Genomic DNA, 20,664 nt, shown 5'->3' with positions numbered 1-20,664 from the left:
CGTCCATGTGGTTTATAGACTCCCTGGCTCCAAGGACAACTCCGTCCATGTGGTTTATAGACTCCCTGGCTTCAAGGACAACTCCGTCCATGTGGTTTATAGACTCCCTTGCTCCAAGGACAACTCCGTCCATGTGGTTTATAGACTCCCTTGCTCCAAGGACAACTCCGTCCATGTGGTTTATAGACTCCCTGGCTCCAAGGACAACTCTGTCCATGTGGTTTATAGACTCCCTTGCTCCAAGGACAACTCCGTCCATATGGTTTATAGACTCCCTTGCTCCAAGGACAACTCCGTCCATGTGAGGGAAATAGACAATTTCAAAGCTGAAATAGTTTTTTTTTATCATAATATACAATTATATTCGTGTTTCTAAATTACTGTTACAGTTATTCAAAGTCCAAAAACAAACGTTTTCTAAATTTCAGATATTAACTTTGTAAAGTTTTAAGTCTTTTGGGCAAATAAAATATGAAAAAAAGTATTTTCGCGTTTCATTAGTCAATAAAGCGTGTGAAGCAATGGACCTAACTTTATATTGATATGACATGCAGGGTTAGTTAATAAATGTAATGTTCCTACAGTCATTGTATAAATGTAAGATACTGTAAATTAACATAATTCATTACTATATATTTTGTTACGTTGCAATTATTTATAGACTTGTTCTGTGAAAGATGCGAAACACATGTTATGCTGTCCACAGGACACGGGCACCTTCGCTACGAGATGTTAGGTCAAAAGAGCAAGAGTTCTTATAGGTCATGTGGCCCGCAAAAGAATGACCTATAAAAGTGTATGTTATATGACCATGACATTTTTAACCAAAGGCCTCGGTCTTAAATGTGACACATCGTCTTGTTACGATGAAAGTTTTTATTACTTGAATGCCCTTCTATGCATACAGAAGTTATACATTGAACATTAAAAGTAGTATAAGATGTGTCCTCTAATTGTGACCTTGACCTTCGAGCTAGGGGTGTAGTTTTTGCACGATGTACGACTTGTTATAGTGAACCTAAATGTCAAGCTATATCTATTCATACAAAACATATACACCGGTCAAGAAAGTTGTAGGATGTTATCTGACCTCTAAGTGTGATCTGCAAAAGGCACGTTGTTTTGTTATGATGAAGGTCTGTGCTAAATAGTTTGAATTTTCATGAATGCAAAACAAGTTATACAGTGGACAACAAAATAGCATTAATTTTTTGATATCTAAGCATGGCTTTTACCTTTGGCAGCGTTTTTACCTTTAAGGTAGAGAATTGGCTCCTGCTTACGACACGTTGGTCGTAATCGCGGTTATTTATCTTGACAAACACGTACATTGGCAGGGGCAACCTTTATATTCCCTTATTTTAATGCTCTTCTTATATAAGTAACTTATGCTTCATCCGTCCGTCTGATTATAATTACAATTGTTAAGATCAACTGATAAAAATATTCTTGTGAAACTATCATTGTTTGTAAAAGAAGCTCTAACTGTGAGAAATTCCATAACTGTAATATTGCCAGAATGATGGTTAACATTTCAACATAATACAATATTTTATAACTCATGATATAGATTAGATATAGTTAATTACTAGATTTTTTTTTTACTAATCTTCGAATGTATTCAAATTCAATTACTTTAACGTTTGCTTTTAGTGGAATACGGAGAACATAAATACATTTTGTTGATTTAATGTAACTGGTTTGAAATAACGTTGGCGTTACATGGTCGGATCCATTTTTAAATGTTTTTTTTTCATTCTTAGTCTTACCATTGTAAGATAAAAACAATACAGTGTACTTTCATGCATTCAAAAGAGAAAAGAACTGCACGCGCATCTATGACGACTATCAAAATTGAAGCAAGAAATATATGACCACGTCTTTAAACGTTTTATCTTGATTTATTTTATTTATATAATCTCATAATCTTATTATCTCTCTCTCTCGAAATAAAAAAATGCGCAACGGTCTTAAATATTTTAATATCGTTTAGGAAAATAAGATCAATAATATAATAAATCAAAACTGTAAGTGCTACCGAAAGTGTATTTATAAAGCAGTATAAAATTGATATTTGGTCAGAAACCCCGATTTTAACTACCTGGGCACTAGCTATTCTCAAAGTTTCAACAAAAAGCCCGGAAGTTATTGATATTTCATTTTTCTTTAGATTAGCAATGCTTTGTATACCTTTATTTGTAATATAATGGAGTTAAAGCAGACAAGTGGACATGTTTCGCATCCACCAGATTCAGAACGCGACAAGGAGACCTTCAATTACGTAAATTTAGCCGATAGTAGAAATAGTGCACACTACAGCAACTTACTGCACGCTGGATCACATGATGACAGACAAAGCACGTGTACTATCACCAACGGGGGACATTATGAAGATATAGTGTTAAATGAAGCAGCGTCTAAAGTCAGAGGTGAAAGTGAGAGTGATGATAAGCACATCAGTGATAATGAAAAAGTGAACAGTGTTTCTTGTAATATAAAAAGTATAAAACTTGTTACGTGTGTGCAACTTTTTCTGACACTCAGTTCTGTCGGGATCAGCATTTTCGCTTTAACATTTGTTGTTACAGAAGAACAAAAAGGTATGTTTGTAAATAAAAAAAAAGGAAGTTCTGCTTGACTCTAAGAATCTCATACATTTATGTTAAAAGTTTGTAAGCGTTTTGACTGGTCTAAAACTTCAAACTTGCTCGTGGTTAGTGTCAAAAGCACATTTTTTTATATCATGTGCGAAAATTCTCACGAGCTATACAGGGTATGACTCAGCAGTGACTGTATTATGTACTCTGCTTATGTTTTGGCATTTGATAATTAGTTTTACAGATGGCATGCGAGTTGTTGAATTTAGTAATGAAACAAGAGTTACCGTTCAGATTTAGTCAATATGAGGATTTTTTCCACTAGTTACTATCACTTTCCATAGGTCTATAAATTCTCATAATGGATCTAACCTAACAGGCAAATTTGTGTAATATTGGTATTACATATGATTAATAATAAATTAGATTCAGTTGTTACTGTAGTAACAAATAAAATATGGTTTAATGTCAAAATTATTATCACAGACGTCATTTAATTGTGGCTAGTTATCTTGACCTTTACCCTATGTGGTTTATCTAAATTCAATCACAAGTTAACACGAAAAGATAAAAATGACAGGCAATAAAAGCAAACAAATAGTAGCCCATGATTACACTTAGGTATAGAAGCATTATTTTCCTGTATTGCACTGAAACAAATATGTTTTTAATTTAATTTCCGTTCTACAGAATAGAGAAAATCAAATTGAGGAAGATTTCAAAAATCTCTTATTTGTTTTCTTTTCGTGATTTTGCACTTAATTGCTCATGAGGTAAGATAAACTGCTTAATACAAAAACAACAGAAAGTGAAGTACACGTAAGAGTATACAGAAATAAACATCCAATGGAAAGAGAATAAAAACGTGGAACATCCTCATATTGATAGTTCATCAGATTTGCAAGATTGATAATTTGAACTTTCTGTTACCCTTATATCTGCATTTAAATACTTCAAATATATTTATATGCAGCTGAACCCGGTGTATGGTACAGCTGGGAACCATGGGAGGCATGCACAGTTACCTGTGACGTAGGAATGCAACGTCGGTATCGCAGATGTTCAAATTCAGTTGACGGATATGCCATAAGCCTATGCATTGGTGCAAACAACGAATACAGATTATGTTTACATGAACCATGCTCTAGTATGTACTTTGTTTCATTTAATAAGTTATGCGAATAGTGTATATCAAGCATTACCTGTTAATTATCATTATATTACAATTCATAATACGATTAAAACTGAATTTTTCAAAGTGCTTCGTAGTAACCTTTTACTTGCGTACGTTACAGATGGAAGTTGGTCGGTTTTGGGAGCCTGGAGTAACTGTAGTGTTTCTTGCGGCGGCGGACTTCGGTCAAGGTCAAGAAATTGCAAGATTCAAAGATCTGTTCTTTTCGGCCAGTACTGCGAAGGCGATAAGACACAAGTAGAAATATGTGGCCGCAGAGCATGCAAAGGTATTTTCACTCCTCCAAACATACAAAAAATATAAATCTGAAATTAGTCACTTAGACCAAATATAAAACGAAGCGCTATTGATAATATATCGAGTTAAATGTATCCTTACTTAAAACATTCCCATATTTATGATTTCTTCTTGACTGTTTATCTTACAATATTTTGCCATTATATATTTTCATTTAAATGTATTTCAGTACTTTCACAAGTTTATATATACTGCATAGGAGCAAGCAGAAATGAAAGTACTGGTCTTCAGTTGTTTTGACTGTCACACCGGCACAATTTAGGTTATATGGCAACTTGTTAAACTATTGATGGGCCCAAGGGGCCCTCCAAGCATTGATTCAGGCATGGGTGGGTACCTGGGTAGAACCACCGAGCTTCTTTAAACCAACTGGATGCTTTCTTCTACCTTCGAAAGCTTTTAAAATATTGATATGTTTGAAACCTAACAAAATAACTGAAAACTAAAACGAACTGCACATGTTTGTTATACTTTCTGATCGATAACCTTAGTCTGAGTAAATATAACGAACCCAAATTTGAATTTTATACTTCATGTAGATATAACAAGTTATTTTATACCCACTTCTTAATTCGCTTGGTTTAAGTAGTATTTCCACACAATATAGTATCCTTGGTTACGTTCTATGTTTCAACTGATTTGATTATATATGAAGTACCTTACAGATGGTGGTTGGTCTGTGTGGGGATCCTGGGACAGCTGTAGCGTGACATGTGGTGGTGGATTCCATTCTAGATCAAGAACATGTTCAAATCCAAGTCCTTCATTTCTAGGGCGATACTGCAATGGCGATTCGTTGCAAGTACAACCATGCAGTAGGGAAAAATGTAAAGGTATGTTCTAATATAATTTGCTTGATGAGACTGAAATAAATAGCTCTGATAGATAGATTTTATAATGATGTAAAGAAATACTCAAGGCATAGGTCAGAGAAGAGCACCGTCTACAAAACACAGAGTAAAAATAGTAGTTTATGCAATAAAAATTGCATCATTTCACTGAGAAATTATTTTTAGCACTACAAACAGATCATTATACTTTGATGTTTTAGTCGTTTTTGAGTTTAAGATTAGTTTTGTTAAGATATGCCTGCGATGACTAAATGTTGTTCTTTAGCAATTGAAATAGAGAGTTTTACAATCCAAACTTTCTCTAGAAATTATTTAGTACACAATAACGATCAAAATGCATATTTGAAATAAATATTCTTATGTTTTCAGAAGAATCGGTCGCATTTAATGCAAACAAAACTTCAGTTTTGGATAGCAGTTTGTTAAGAACAATAGTATTCACTCAGATATTGCTGAACGACGGCGGGGCATATAACAATGCCACCGGCATATTTACGGCGCCGACGACTGGAATATATCAGTTCAATGGTCATGTTTGTGGGAACAGTGGGAAGGACATGTTGTATAAGCTTATAGTTGAAGGACAGACTTTGATAAGTGGAGGATATAAGGTATCTTCAAATGACACAGACCGGAAGTGCACATCATTTGGTGCTGCTGTTCACGTGCGACAAGATGAAAAAGTCCAAATAGAAGCGACAAATTTATTTCAAAATGTAAATAACTCCAATACCTTTTCCGGTGCTCTTATTCTTAGACTGTAGATCTATCAGTGTATAAAATAACAATTTGGCGGATGAAAATAAATGGATACACGAGTATTACTGTATTATTTTCTTTTGTCAGTTCCTGTGATATGCAGGCTCCATAACCTCAGATTCCCTTTCTAAATTCTAGTTTGTTTAGTTCTGCCCATTGATTTCTCGTTTAGGGCAACCCCATTATTTTAACTGGGGACCATACGCCGCTTTTCATGGAAATACACGCTAATATAAAATTGAAGGTTCCATGTGCACCGCCGTATGAATAATTTGCGGATGTTTCTAAATTGAGTTTTGTACTTGTAGCATGTGTAAATGTTGAGTTCTGCTCAACTCGGGGCTAGAGGGCGTGGACGGTAGCATGCATTTCAACTACCGTCCATGAACAGGCTCAATCAAACCGAGCCTGCAACATTTTCGTTTTTTTTCTATTTTACTGTGTATTTAATGAAAAACTTTAATAAATGAAGAAGTACTCCAGAAAACCGCCGAATTATTCAGATCAATCTTATTTTCTTTATTTTTTTCAAGTGTGTTCTTGGAGAATGTTTATAACGACTTTGTCCTTTACTTTAAGAACTTTTCTGTTTTTATTCCAATCATATGTTTAGAAAAGACTCAAAACGAGTCTGCTACTGTTTGCCTAGTTGAGTTCTATGTTGTAAAAAGAATGCTCTTGTAAATAAATTAACTTCTTGAGTTACCCATACTTGCATTAAGTGTTGTTTTTAATGTTTGTCCGTCTGGATAATGGAGTTTCATTCAGACAGTCATTCTAAGCTCCTTAGCGAAATAAACGGCAACGCAGGAAGAAAGTGAGGATTATTTTCCGAATAGCCCTATATCGCTGTTCTATTAGGTAGATACCCTTCTGTTTCATTGCTTCATAAAATTCGCACTGTGATGTAATATATAATATCATTTTAAGCGATACATTTGATTTATTGACGAAGATTTAGTTGTAGTTTGTTTATTATTTGTGCAATTAAGAAAATATGTTGTAATTTGTTTAATAATCAAATAACGCGACGTATATTTCTGAGAAATCAATGCTCTAAATAAATATTGGTATGTAGCAAGTTAGTATGCATCTCAATTAAACTTTATATAGTATATTCAAATAGAAGTAGGTCTTTGTCTAGCTTACTTCAATCTACTAGATTGTCTACGTAAAACTATGACTTTGGTCGTTATTTAAATCTATATGACACGAAAATAAAGTTACAAGTATGCCACGGGGTGTGACAATAAATTATAAAGCGAAAATCGAAAACCAAGGAAAGAGGTCAAAAACGAATAGCTACGAAGCTTACCCGAACAGAAACTTTACAGCAGTATATGCATGGATATGTAAATGATTTGCTTTTATACAAAAACATACGACAAAGTAAAACAAGCAATTACAAAACAAATACATGAACACACAGAAGGTCTTAGCCTTGGAACAGTCTTGGTAAAACACCACTCGAGAGTTTATTGGTATGCAATAAACCTCACTCTTACCCCCTACTATCTTCCAAAGTCACAGGACAGTGTAAATATCAGTTAATTCCTAACACCTGTGGTAACAAAAGGCACGATATGTAAATCACACAAATGTTCGTGTATAAAATCTAGAAAACCCTACATACCTTAACAGAAGGTTGAGTAAGAAGACTAACACTTTTTAGCAGCCATATTAAATATCTATATATTTTGAAACATGTATTAATACGATAGCGCTTTATTTTTAATACATGTAGATATAACAGAACATAATACAAAAATCAGCAGTCACAAGCAAACCATATTGTCGTATATGGATAATTAAACAGACAGGTATGAATCTCGAAACACTGAGCAAATCAAACAATGCAACCAAATTCACATATCGTAAAGGGAGCGACTTACAAATTGGCAAGTTATAGTTAAAAAAAGACAAATTGAATTGCAAATTGTTTAGTTTCTGAAAACGTGTCATATTAACATACTTTTCTGCTAAATGTGAGTCAGTGCAGAGATAAGCGATCTTAATATAAAATAACTATACAAATCAGGTTTTGTTTATATTGATTATATAGTGAATTTTTGGACCAAAGGACTGTACCGGATAAGACAGGTTTCCTTTAAAATCAGATGCCGGATAAGTCAGGTTTACTGTAAAAAATAAACAAAACGCTCTTCTGTACAGTATTTTGTTTTGATATATATGTTGGTTCTACTGCTTGTGGATAAGAACACCGGAAAAGGTATTCATGCCATCATCATTTTGTAATAAAAACGAGGCTTGAATGAAAATCCTTTCCTCTTGACGTAGGTAAGCGGTAACTCCAAATGATGTACATTTCACGTCCGTAACGTAGTATTTCGAATCGTTCAACGATGTTCTGAATTCTCCGCTTACTAATTTCTTCCCTTCAGCTGCAAGTGCATAATTCTTATCCTTTCCATTATTTTCTACACAAAGATGGCTATTGAACTGAAAAATTCCAGTCGCCGGGGCAGTAAAGATTCCATTCGAGTTATTGTACGCTCCACCATTGTTAAACAACACCTGGGTAAATATTACCGTCTGAAATGAACTATTTTCCAAGACAGAGGCTTGGTATGCATAAAAGGCATAAATGTCCTCTGAAAATAAGAAGTAAAACAAAATATGAATTAATATGTAATTGATTTTAGGCATTATCTAAAGTTCAGATTTAATAAGTTCGTTTCTTTAGTGAAAATTGTAAAATATAGAAACGTATTAAAATGTTTGTATAGTTATAAATTTTAACGTTGAAATCAACGATATTTCATTAATTTTTAATTTTTGTTAGCATCTAATGTATGACTGAGTTACATGTAAACTAAAGTTTATGTTGTAACTTCCGATTTGTTATCGCAATAATTATGTTTCATGTTATGTACAACGCCATTTCTAGAATAAAATATGCCTTGACAACCTGTCTTAAAAACAGATTTGGTAATAATAACGTTAATAAATCAATGACTGAAAATACCACTGCATGCTTTGCGACCACATGTCTCCACTTGTATATTATCACCTTCGCAATACTCGATAAAAAGCGACGGTCTTGGCAAAGCACAGCGTCTTGATCTTGACCGAAGTCCACCGCCGCAAGATGTACTGCAGTCACCCCAAGACCCCCAGACCGACCAACTACCATCTGTAATACATAGGAAAAAAAACAATGAAAATTCAGATACTGGGACACACAGTTAGAATTTATTTCGACATTTATGAACAGGTAACTTAGTTTAAAAATCATTCATGCCATTCACATGAACATCAAAAATAAATTATAAAACCTCATTTTTCTGACATCAGTATTAAACTATGTATTGATTTTCTGCTGTATATAAATCATTTGGAGGAAAAAGCTCAACATGATGACCTAATAAAATTAATTAAAAACAGTAAGACTGAGCATTCACAATTTTTCACATACCTTTTAATCCTGGCTCAACAATAACCAAAACTGCAATAGTACTAATCACAAGAGAGAAGAGAGAGATTGTAATTTGTATACACATGACAATTTTCATATTTCTGATTTCAAACGAGCCTTTGTTTACTTTCTGTTTGATATTGTTGGTTTTGTTTTTGCCTTTCTTACGCTTCCCGCTGATTGTACAAGCGTTTTGAGTCTTAGATAGGGTCAATACATTTTCATAAAGTTTCTCAGAGTTTCTATTGTCTGCTGATTGCTTATATTCAATGGTACTATAGCATTTGCTATCCTTTGATATTGCCAACTTTGCATAATCCCCAGCCAATTCACTTTTGCTTCCCGATTCGTCCATAGGTGATGATATTCCATGTCCGTGCGAACCTGAAATCTCCATTATATTTCCGCTCCTAATGTATATTCACTATTGGAGTAAAGTATTAATACATATTAATTCTATAAAATTCATTAGATTGCAAGACACATATTATCGGTTTACTTTTGATAATTTCCACTCGGCGAAAATGACAACAAATTATATGAAAGGCTCAATACCGTTTATCGCTATAACGTCCTGTTTGTCATTAAATTGAAAACAGAAAAAACTTATTTCACTAAATCTGTTTGATGGTATCAGTTTCTGTTAAAACAAAAGAGTACTCGTGCCTACACACACAGGAAAATAAAACCATGAGGAAATGGACTAGATTTTAAAGTTCAGATTTATACATTATCATCTCCGTATTTAATAAGACATGCCTTGAGATTTATGATTCACTTATTCATAAAATATCATATAGTACATAAGAGGGGTATAAAACCTGTTCTGTTTTGTTCTGTTCTGTAAATGTATGTGTATACCACTACGTACATGTATTATGTACTTCGGGCAAAAGTGAGGGTTGTCTTAAGACAATATCATCATAGTCATGGTACAGCTGAGTTTGACCATCTTCAGAAATGGTATTGTATATCGCCATTTTGAATACTGAAAGATGCTAAATAATGAAACATTCCACAATGATCGAATATTTTTGTCTCTTCTTACGATCTAATTTTCACTCCGTAGTTCTGTCGCCAAGTGTGAAATGTTTACATAAATTTGGAATCACAACCGTATTTCATAGGTGAGCCATCAAACTATTCGTATCTATATTAAGCAATGGTCACATTTACGTTCACGCACGTAATTGGTCGTAGTTCATTTTAAACGTAGTTTGTCGTACGTTGAAGTACGTGTAAGTACGAACAACTACGTTCAACTACGAGTAAATCGGGTAGGATTAACTAGGGTATCACTACGTCTTACCACGAGTTACTACGTTACACTACGTATATACTACGATCGAAGTACGAACAACTACGACAAATTACGATCAACTACGTTGAGCTACGGAAAAGCGTTTAGCCGTAGTGGAGCCCTAGTTTAGTTTAGCCGTAGTGGAGCCCTAGTTGATCGTAGTTGAACCGTACTGTCGATGTGTTTTTCTTGTACTACGATCAAAAACGATACACACTACTGTTAAGTACGATCAAGTATGTTTAACTAGGATCAACTACGTTCAAACTACGGTCACAGTAGGGTCAAAACATCGTAGTTAATCGTAGTCAGATTTTGAACATGTCGAAAAATTATTTGCTTACTACGGACAAATCATAAGTTCGAACTACGATCATTACTACGTTTGACTACGATTATTTACGTGTAACTACGCTTAGTACGATAAACTACGATCAACTACGATCATTCCTTACTACGATTAACTACGTGTAGTGTGACCACGCCATTAAAGCGATGACAAGTATAAAAGCAGGGATGAGACTGTCAGGTAGTAAATAAATACTCCAACATTAAACTTAATATATATATATATCTAGTCTAATAAACTCCAGGAAATATATTCTAAAATCTCATAAGACATTTTGCTCGCTTCGCTCTCAATAAATATTACAGTATTTAACATATCTTCCTGCATTCCAGTTTGCAAGAAAAAAATACTATAATCTGGCTACAGTTAAAGGATATCCTAGAATATTCGACACAAAATACGTTCGCTTCGGTCGTTATAACTACAGGTATTCTATTCTGTTCCATATGTTACAAATTCAGTATGAAAGACAGTATTGTTATGTTTTGGCATTTATTCCAGCAAGGATATTCACATATATATTGCTTCTCGTGTAGCCCATTAAAACTAAATTTGAAAATGGCCCTTTTTGTGTCGGTTCGCCGTAAAACCCAACTCATTCATTTGAAAATGGTTTACCTTTTTGCCTAACCGTGTACACCGTAATAAGTTCTTATATGCATAACCTGTTATTTCACATTATGCCTTTCATCCATTTATACATGTTTATTTGTATGTGATATTGTTTACAGAAGAAGTAAAATTATGGTTGACAAAGGCGTACAAAATTGCTTCCCGCAATTGTAAAATTTGTTCTATTTGCATGGATGTTTCCCACAAAGATTTATTTCTGTGTATGTAAATAAAGGGGAAACGAGTCTGAGCAAAATCTGACTGCCCAAACGTCTCTAATTGTCTAATGGCCGTCCCCTTATTATTTAATGTGAACAGAACTACCACTATCATTGTTTTATTCCCCGGCTGCCGATGACCCGTGAGGCATACGGTATCCGTCATCCGTCCGTCCTTTACCGTGAATAACTGTCATTTTTAGCTCCTTTTACAGTTCGCATTTAAATCAAATAAAACTTTCTATACATCATCAACATTAAAGTGGAATTATGCGCATTGTTCAAGGAAAAGTCCAGCTGAAATAGATGTGTGTGTGTGTGTTTAAAGGGTGGAGGAAATTATAGCTTTTAACCCATTATACCAAACTCTTCCTGTTACCAGTGAGAAATATTAATTGTCCAAATATGACATTTCTTATTTTGACTGGGACGGTCTTTGTAAGAAAAATCAAACTACACGCAGGAGTTGCTTCCCTTCAACTTCAGAAATCTCTACTTATGGGTAAGGGAGATCACTGCGTAGAAGATTGAAGAAAAAATTTTATTTGTCCGATGTCTTTATTTTTAAAGCACCAACTTCAAATACTTATGCGGCATTATCGTTAAGTTAACATATTTAAATGCACAACAACCGAAAATTTCTTTTATGAAACATTCAACAAAAACACACTATGTACAATAAGATGCGCATAACGTTACTTTAAGTGGGCATGCCTCTTATCTCTAGACAATAACGTACCATTAGTCAATATCAATACCAAGTTTCATAGCCATGGCACAGCTGAGTTAGACCCTCCAAAGAAGAAATGATCTTACTTATCGCACGGTTGGTTTGTGTGCCAGACTTTTTATCACGTCCGTCCCTGTTTTGATTTTGTATGTAAACTGGCTGAATAAATTGTTAAAATTATCGCTACTTAAAATGTGTTCTATCCAGTGTTTTGAAAAAAAAAACTCTCGAAATTGATCGAAGTACGTATACATTTACCTTATCCTGTACATTTCCATTTAAACCAAAAAGGTCTTTCACTAAGACAATAATCAATAATCTGAAACGATGATGTAGAATCTATACCAAGTTCCATTTGAATTTGATGGGAACTACAAGAGAAAGTCAAAAAAATATTCATGACTAATAAACAGGACACAAAAGTAATAGTATGCACATACAAACTTTACATTTATAATGTGTACCAATTTCCATTTGAATTAGATGGTAAACGTAGGAAGAGTACAGATATAGTTTGGTATTTGAAAGTCCGGAGAAAATATATAGTGGCATCTGTTCGGATTAACGCTCTTATATGTTTGACGTTATTTACCGCCATTGTATGTAAGACGTCGTTGACGTCACTTACTATGTATATGTTTTGGTTTGACGGTTACAGATAATAGATTGGTAAAGGACACAACGCGTCTATTGTTATACGATCCCTATTTTCCACATTTTGGTGCCGTGACGAAAAAACATGAAGGCAGAGAAATTTCGTTCGATACGGGAGGGACATTACCGAGTTATTACGAGTCAGTTACAGAAAATCAACATAGCAAAAGAAAATCGATGTAACTCATTGCAGAGTTGGAGCGGTCTTCTGCGCATGCCCGAAAGTGATTATCAATTGTAGCGCACGGCAAAAATGTGCATATTTTTGCATGTCCGCACGCATTTAGTGTATAACATACATAATATACTGACTAAAGGTTAGGGTTAGTATCACCATGGATACAAAATATATACATTTAAGATATTTTCTTTCAAATTTAGTTAATCCGGTATATACCGGAGTCTGTAATTTATACCGGCGCTCCAAGTCTGCATTGGGTCACAGTCAAAGAAAATTCCGATTGAATCCAGTTCAACACAATAATCAAAGCAATATCGTAAACGCTAGAGACAGTAAAATCATTAAACGATAACATTTTAGAAGCAACAGAAGTGACGGAAATCGAAGAGGAACTCGTGAGCGCTCAGGAATTTTGTTTGGACATTGAAGTAAAATTACAGCATTTAAAGGAATTCGGCGATAATTTGAAATGCAGAACATACGGTGAAGAGACGCAACAGGACTAAAACAGGAATAATGCAGCGAACGCGCTAGGAGTGGAAATCGATCACGCACGACAGCTGTTTCTACAGAATCTACGGAAGCGTAGAGTGGACAAAGACAATTAGGTAGTTCTTTTGCAAATTCATTACAATATCAGAGACTTCCGAAACTAACAACTCCGGTATTCAGTGGTAACATTGTCGAGTGGCAGGGTTTTTGGGACGCTTATGAATCTACAGTTCACCTAAATCCTAACCTCAGTGAAGTGCAAAAAATTTAATTACCTCAAGTATCAGCTTGAGGGCAGTGCAGCTCAAACTTTACAAGGATTTGCTCTGACAAACGCGAATTACATCAAAGCAATCGATCAACTGAAAGAAAGGTACGGACAAATACATAAATCTGCTTCCGGAATAAAAGAGGATCTTCCGGTCTGTCCCTCTTTTTTGCCGCTATATGGAGTTTTTACCGGTGAAAATCACAGCAAAAATTGAAGAAATCGCAGACCACAGCAACAGAAAATCAAAATTTGTTCGTACGTACGAACAAAATTCCAAATAAAATTTACAAATTCTTGTTCATTTCTCACATTTTTAAATGCAATTTGGAATTTTGTTCGTACGTACGAACAAATCCTGGCTGTTCGTACGTATGAACAATAATCCATATTCCGTATTATTTTTCAGTTCTGACATGCTGTTCAAACAGCTCAAATTTGTTCGTACGTCCGAACAAAATTCTAAAATAGCTTTAAAATTTATTTTTCATTTCTCACTATCATTTGTTCGTACGCATGAACAGCCTGGATTTGTTCGTACGTACGAACAAATGAGAGAACTGAAAAAGAATTTATTCTCAAAAAAATGCAATTTGGAATTTTGTTCGTAGGTACGAACAAATCCTGTCCATAATATTTTTCAATTCTGATATTCTGCTCAAACAGCCCAGTTTTGTTCGGATGTACGAACAAAATTCCAAACTGCTTTAAAAATTCTTTTTCATTTCTCACTATCATTTGTTCGTACGTACGAACAAATGAGAGAACTGAAAAAGAATTTTTTCTTAAAAAAATGCAATTTGGAATTTTGTTCGTACGTACGAACAAATCCTGTCCATATTATTTTTCAATTCTGATATTCTGTTCGACAAGAATTTTTTCTTTAAAAAATGCAATTTGGAATTTTGTTCGTACGTACGAACAAATCCTGTCCATATTATTTTTCAATTCTGATATTCTGTTCAAACAGCCCAGATTTGTTCGGACGTACGAACAAAATTCCAAACTGCTTTAAAAATTCTTTTTCATTTCTCAATATCATTTGTTCGTATGTACGAACAGTCTGGATTTGTTCGTACGTACGAACAAATGAGAGAACTGAAAAAAAATTTATTCTTAAAATAATGCAACTTGGAATTTTTTTCGTACGTACGAACAAATCTTGTCCATATTTTTTTTCAATTCTGATATTCTGTTCAAACAGCCCAGATTTGTTCGGACGTACGAACAAAATTCCAAGCTGCTTTAAAAATTCTTTTTCATTTCTTACTATCATTTGTTTGTATGTACAAACAGCCTGGATTTGTTCGTACGTACGAACAAATGAGAGAACTGAAAAAGAATTTATTCTAAAAAAAATGCAATTTGGAATTTTGTTCGGACGTACGAACAAATCCTGTCCATATTGTTTTTCAATTCGGATATTCTGTTCGAACAAATCCTGTCCATATTATTTTTTAATTCTGATATTCTGTTCGAACAGCCCAGATTTGTTCGGACGTACGAACAAAATTCCAAACTGCTTTAAAAATTCTTTTTCATTTCTCACTATCATTTGTTCGTACGTATGAACAAATGAGAGAACAGAAAAAGAATTTATTCTTAAAAAAATGCAATTTGGAATTTTGTTCGTACGTACGAACAAATCCTGTCCATATTATTTTTCAATTCTGATATTCTGTTCGAACAGCCCAGATTTGTTCGGACGTACGAACAAAATTCCAAACTGCTTTAAAAATTCTTTTTCATTCACAATCATTTGTTCGTAATGAGCAGCCTGCATTTGTTCGTACGTACGAACAAATGAGAGAACTGAAAAAGAATTAACTTTGAAAAAAAAAGAAAATCAATTTGGAATTTTGTTCATACGTACAAACAAATTTCCAAATTGTAATAAATTTCTTTTCATTTCTCATAATCATTTGTCGTACAAACAAATGAGAGAAAAGAAAAAGAAATTTAATTTAAAAAAAAATACAATTTGGAATTTTTCTGTTTGTCTGGATTTGTTTGTACGCATTTGAAAAATATCCAGATATGAACAAATGTGAGAACTGAATAAGAATCTGTATACATTTGGAATATTGTTCGTATTTATGTAGCGTAATTAATTGACCTGCGGCGCATAGGTGCGACACTGAATATTATATAATTAACTGTATAATACTTGTATGCTTTTTAAATGTTAATCCGTCCATCCGAATCCTGAAATATCTTACAAATAATTTATAAATATATGTATATGATTAATGTCAAAATCCATTATAATTATGTGAATGTCATCTGTATTTTCATGCCATGCAAATATGCTTGTAAATGTATTTATCACGAGGAACTTTTAGTTCAAGTGAAATAAAATTCTGTTCTGTTCTGTTCGTATTTATGGACAAATGCCACTTAATATCATTTTGCAAAAAATACAAATATAACTGAAAATTTCAACACATATTTTAATCTATTTATTTAAAAAAAAATACCAAAACAAATACTTATGAACATAATAACTATAACACAAAAGTCTAACAGAAATAAACAAGAGTGCCAGAATGTCACAATATACGCCCGTCACAGCAAATTTCTTTACACTAGCACCTGTATAGGAGAGATCGTGTTTGTATACAAATTCTATTTTTAGAACTGATAAAACAGTGATCGGGTGGGCAGAAGCCGACCGTCCATGTTTTTTTGTAAACAGTGATGTTTTTCTAACGGTCTAAACTTTCTTAAAACACAAATTACATAAATAATTTTTTGATCAATGGAAAGGTTATAAAACAAGCAATTTATTGATTACTTTTAATTGTTATTTCGAAATAAAATGGATTAATTATGAACGCTTAACTTACACTGTTTTTCTAAAGGTTGTGAAAATCACTACGCCGCTTTTAAAACTATATGTCATTTAAAACGGATATTCATTGAAAAAAGATATTTGGATACAAAAATATGAAGATTGTTAGTATTTCAAATCTTTTTGAATTTTGAAAATCCATAAATGAGCAAAAAAGTTATTAAAAATTAAAAATTCTGATTCAGTACGCAAACGGTGTTAAAATCATTTGTTTTGCCAACCATCAGATAAACAGATGTTAACGCGTGACGTCACGGCGATCTCTCCTATTTGCAAATGGAATTTTAATTTTGTGGTAGTGATTATTGTAATTCTTTTGTTTTTCTAAATCAACATAAAAACATCTTACCAGGTAGAGATACATTAAAATACACCTAAAATTTGAAAGTAACATCTATGTTGTACCACAGAAAAGTGGTCTTGTTTTTTCCCTACGGTCAATTATAAAAAAGTTACAATATAAGTTATTTATAGTAACAACTAAGGGAAGATAATCTTAAAAAAAAAAAATCCAAAAAAAAATTGTAAGTCCACACAAAAATCTTTACCAGGTAGATTAGTCAAAATACACCTCATAATTGGATGTAGCATGCATGTTGTACTACAGAAAAGTGGTCTCGATTCTTCCCTACGACTAGTAATGAAAAAGTTACAATATAAGCTATTTATAGTAACAACAAAGGGAAGTAATTCTAAAGAAGGGAACTGCGCATGACACTTCATCTCATGATGGTGTATAATTGTGCCAAGTTACATCAAAATCCCTCCATGCATGAAGAAGAAATGCTTCGGACAAAGTCATGTATCTGACCTTTGGCCTCTAAGTGTGACCTTGACCTTTGACCTAGGGACCTGGTTCTTGCGCATGACACTCCGCCTCGTGGTGGTGAACATTTGTGCAAAGTTATATCAAAATCCCTCTATGCATGAAGAAGAAATGCTCGGGACAAGGTTTCATTATTGTATCCTTTGACCTCTAAGAGTGACCTTGACCTTAGACCTAGGGACCTGGTTCTTGCGCATGACACTCCGGCTCATGGTGGTGAACATTTGTGCCAAGTTATAACAAAATCCCTCAATGCATGAAGAAGAAATGCTCCGGACAAAGTTTTCCTTCTTGTATCCTTTGACCTCTAAGTGTGACCTTGACCTTTGACCTAGGGACCTGGTTCTTGCGCATGACACTCCGCCTCATGGTGGTGAACATTTGTGACAAGTTATATCAAAATCCCTCTATGCATGAAGAAGAAATGCTCCGGACAGTTTTCATTCTTGTATCCTTTGACCTCTAAGTGTGACCTTGACCTTAGACCTAGGGACCTGGTTCTTGCGCATGACACTCCGTCTCATGATGATGAACAATTGTGCCAACTATCATCAAAATCCCTCCATAAATGAAGAAGATATGCTCCGGACAAAGTCATTCTTGAATTTGACCTCTAAGTGCGACCTTGACCTTAGATCTAGGGACCTGGTTCTTGTGCATGACACTCCGTCTCATGATGGTGAACAACTGTGCCAAGTTTCATCAGAATCCCTCCATGCATGTAGAAGATCTATGCTCCGGACAAAGTCTGTGGACGCCGCCCGCCCACCAGGGGCGTTCCCATAATACGTCCCGTTTTTCAAACGGGCGTATAAAAAGGATTTGCCAAAGAAAAACAAGAGCACCACAATGCAGGGTAATATACACAGAAAACGAAGTCACATGACCATTGACCCCTAAGTGTGACCTTGACCTTAAAGAAAGTGTCGCGAAATTGGTCCTTTCGCGCTTTAAGTGCATTTCGGTAAATTGTATTACTATACAGCAGTCTATGTAAAAGTCAGAGGTATTTCCGTAGGCGAGTGACGTCATACGGCCATATAAATACACACTGCGCATCCAGTTTGGACAGATCGTCTTGGGAGCTCAAAGAGTGCACATCGAAGAGAAACTGGAGAAATAATTTATAATAAATAAGCCATAATTATAACTGGGACTTTGGTAATAAATAATTTAGGTGAGGCACCCTCATATTTGCAGCTTCGGCTCATCCTTGCTGGGTCCTCTTGATAGCTATATTATTTTAGTGGTCCGGGTCGCAGTATAAGCTGATGGTTTAAGGTTGTAGTACTGAACCTTGGTAGGTCTGAGACAAGGTTTAAAACATAGTTTGAGACAAGGGTTAAAACAGTGGCTTAAGACAAAATTGTTAGGTGTTTGAGACATTTGGTTTGAAATAGTGTTAAGGTTTGGAACTAGTTGGGTTGTGGAAAGGTCAGTCCCTCATCCTTGCAGCGTATGCTCATACTTGTGGGGTTTCCAATCCATACACTCATTCTAGGTCGAGTGGTTCATGACAGAGTGTTGAAACGTACGGTTTGAAACAGCTGGTTAAAGGTCATAAATTTAGGTTGTTGGAAACCAGCTTGTGTACAATAAGGACCGCATAGTAAATTGATTATCTGTTTGATTTTAGTTGATTTATGTTTCAAACAATCATTTACAAATCATTGGTCAAACCAATCAGAAGCAAGGCAGCTTAAGGAAAATTCATTATACACGTTTTCTAGTAATCAAAAGCAGATAGCTTCAGAAAAAAATATATATACAGTCTAACTATAGAGTTACGCTCGGTACACGTGACAGAAGTTTTTGGTGGCAGCGGTGGGATTCAACAGATATCGAACAATATCACTTACCCACACATAAAGATGGATAGTCCAGAAGATGTGGAGCGACGGCTGGAGAATATGAACGAACGTTTGAGGGAAGTACAAAAGACGGAACGAAATCAGTAAGCTCCAGACAGAAATATCATTTCTTGAACGTGAGCTGAGTATGCTTGAAACAACAGATGTCAAAACACGGCCAAGACAGTTGTTTCATGACAATAAAAGAAGCACAAACAGTATGTTCGGTACAGACATGTCACCTTTGGGTACACCTAAACAAAGTAGAAAAGTTCAGTTCGACACAACAGATCAAATCAAAATCCCAGATCGTTTTTTGACTAATAGAAAGAAGTCGAAACAACCAGTCACCTCAACACCAACACAAGACACTTCTACTCCAAAGATGTCAGTTCCAGCTAAAGCTAGTTTGAAACAGAGTGGTGCCAAGCTGAAACCTGCAACTTTTGATGGAACAGGGAATTGGTTAGATTACAAGGCTCACTTTGAAGCATGTTCCACACTAAACAACTGGTCGTATGATGAAAAAGGTTTATATCTAGCGATATGTTTAAGAGGGCAGGCACAAGGAGTTTTTGGTAATTTATCAGGCAACAAAATGATTATAATGAACTTTCAAAATCATTAGAAGAAAGATTTGCCCCACCAAACCAGACAGAGTTGTATAGGGTTCAACTTCGTGAAAGACGACAAAAAGCAACTGAAACTTTGTCAGAGCTTGGTCAAGACATACGGCGTCTCACAAACATGGCATATCCAACAGCCCCAAATGATGTAAGAGAAACTTTGGCAAAAGAACAATTCATGGATGCCCTAATAAATTCAGATATGAGAATTCGTGTTAAACAGGCTAGACCAATTAATTTAAATGACGCAGTGCGACACGCCGTTGAGCTTGAAGCTTATAACAAAGCCGAAAGGAAACATCTTGATAGCGAGGGTTTTATCCGTTCAGCAGGTGACCGTGATAAGATGTCTGAAACTTATTTTGCTGAAGGTTTGAAAACACTGCAGAAAACGGTTGAACAACTGACTAACTCGGTAATATCTCTTGAAAATTATCAAAACAAATTGGGTCATAAGAATCCAAACAAAGGCAATTTTCAACATTTTCAAAGACCAAGGTTTCACCCAAAATTGAAAGAAAAGCGTGAATGTTTCAACTGTGGTTCTGAGAATCATATCCAAAGGAATTGCC

General features: G+C 34.7%; 2 protein-coding genes across 2 annotated transcripts; one reads left to right on the top strand and one right to left on the bottom strand.

Moving 5' to 3' along the window:
* The first annotated feature begins 2,082 nt into the window (after positions 1 to 2,082).
* LOC123532065 (uncharacterized) lies at positions 2,083 to 5,761 on the top strand. The gene is made up of 5 exons (XM_045313414.2): positions 2,083 to 2,600; positions 3,571 to 3,744; positions 3,893 to 4,060; positions 4,755 to 4,922; positions 5,310 to 5,761. Exons 1-5 carry the CDS (start codon positions 2,207 to 2,209, stop codon positions 5,702 to 5,704), a joined length of 1,299 nt encoding a protein of 432 aa, XP_045169349.2. The 5' UTR covers positions 2,083 to 2,206; the 3' UTR covers positions 5,705 to 5,761.
* A 400-nt stretch (positions 5,762 to 6,161) lies between these two features.
* LOC123531955 (adhesion G protein-coupled receptor B3-like) lies at positions 6,162 to 9,760 on the bottom strand. Its single transcript, XM_045313273.2, has 3 exons — positions 9,136 to 9,760; positions 8,686 to 8,853; positions 6,162 to 8,311 (listed from the first exon to the last, which is right to left on the bottom strand). The coding sequence occupies exons 1-3, from the start codon at positions 9,530 to 9,532 to the stop codon at positions 7,899 to 7,901; spliced, it is 978 nt and encodes a 325-aa protein (XP_045169208.2). The 5' UTR covers positions 9,533 to 9,760; the 3' UTR covers positions 6,162 to 7,898.
* Between the last annotated feature and the right edge of the window lie 10,904 nt (positions 9,761 to 20,664).

The sequence above is a fragment of the Mercenaria mercenaria genome, chromosome 11, assembly GCF_021730395.1.
Source record: "Mercenaria mercenaria strain notata chromosome 11, MADL_Memer_1, whole genome shotgun sequence".
In the NCBI taxonomy this organism is placed as follows: Eukaryota; Metazoa; Mollusca; class Bivalvia; order Venerida; family Veneridae; genus Mercenaria; species Mercenaria mercenaria.
The sequence above is the reverse complement of the archived record's forward strand: the minus strand, read 5'-3'. Positions and strand labels throughout refer to the sequence as shown.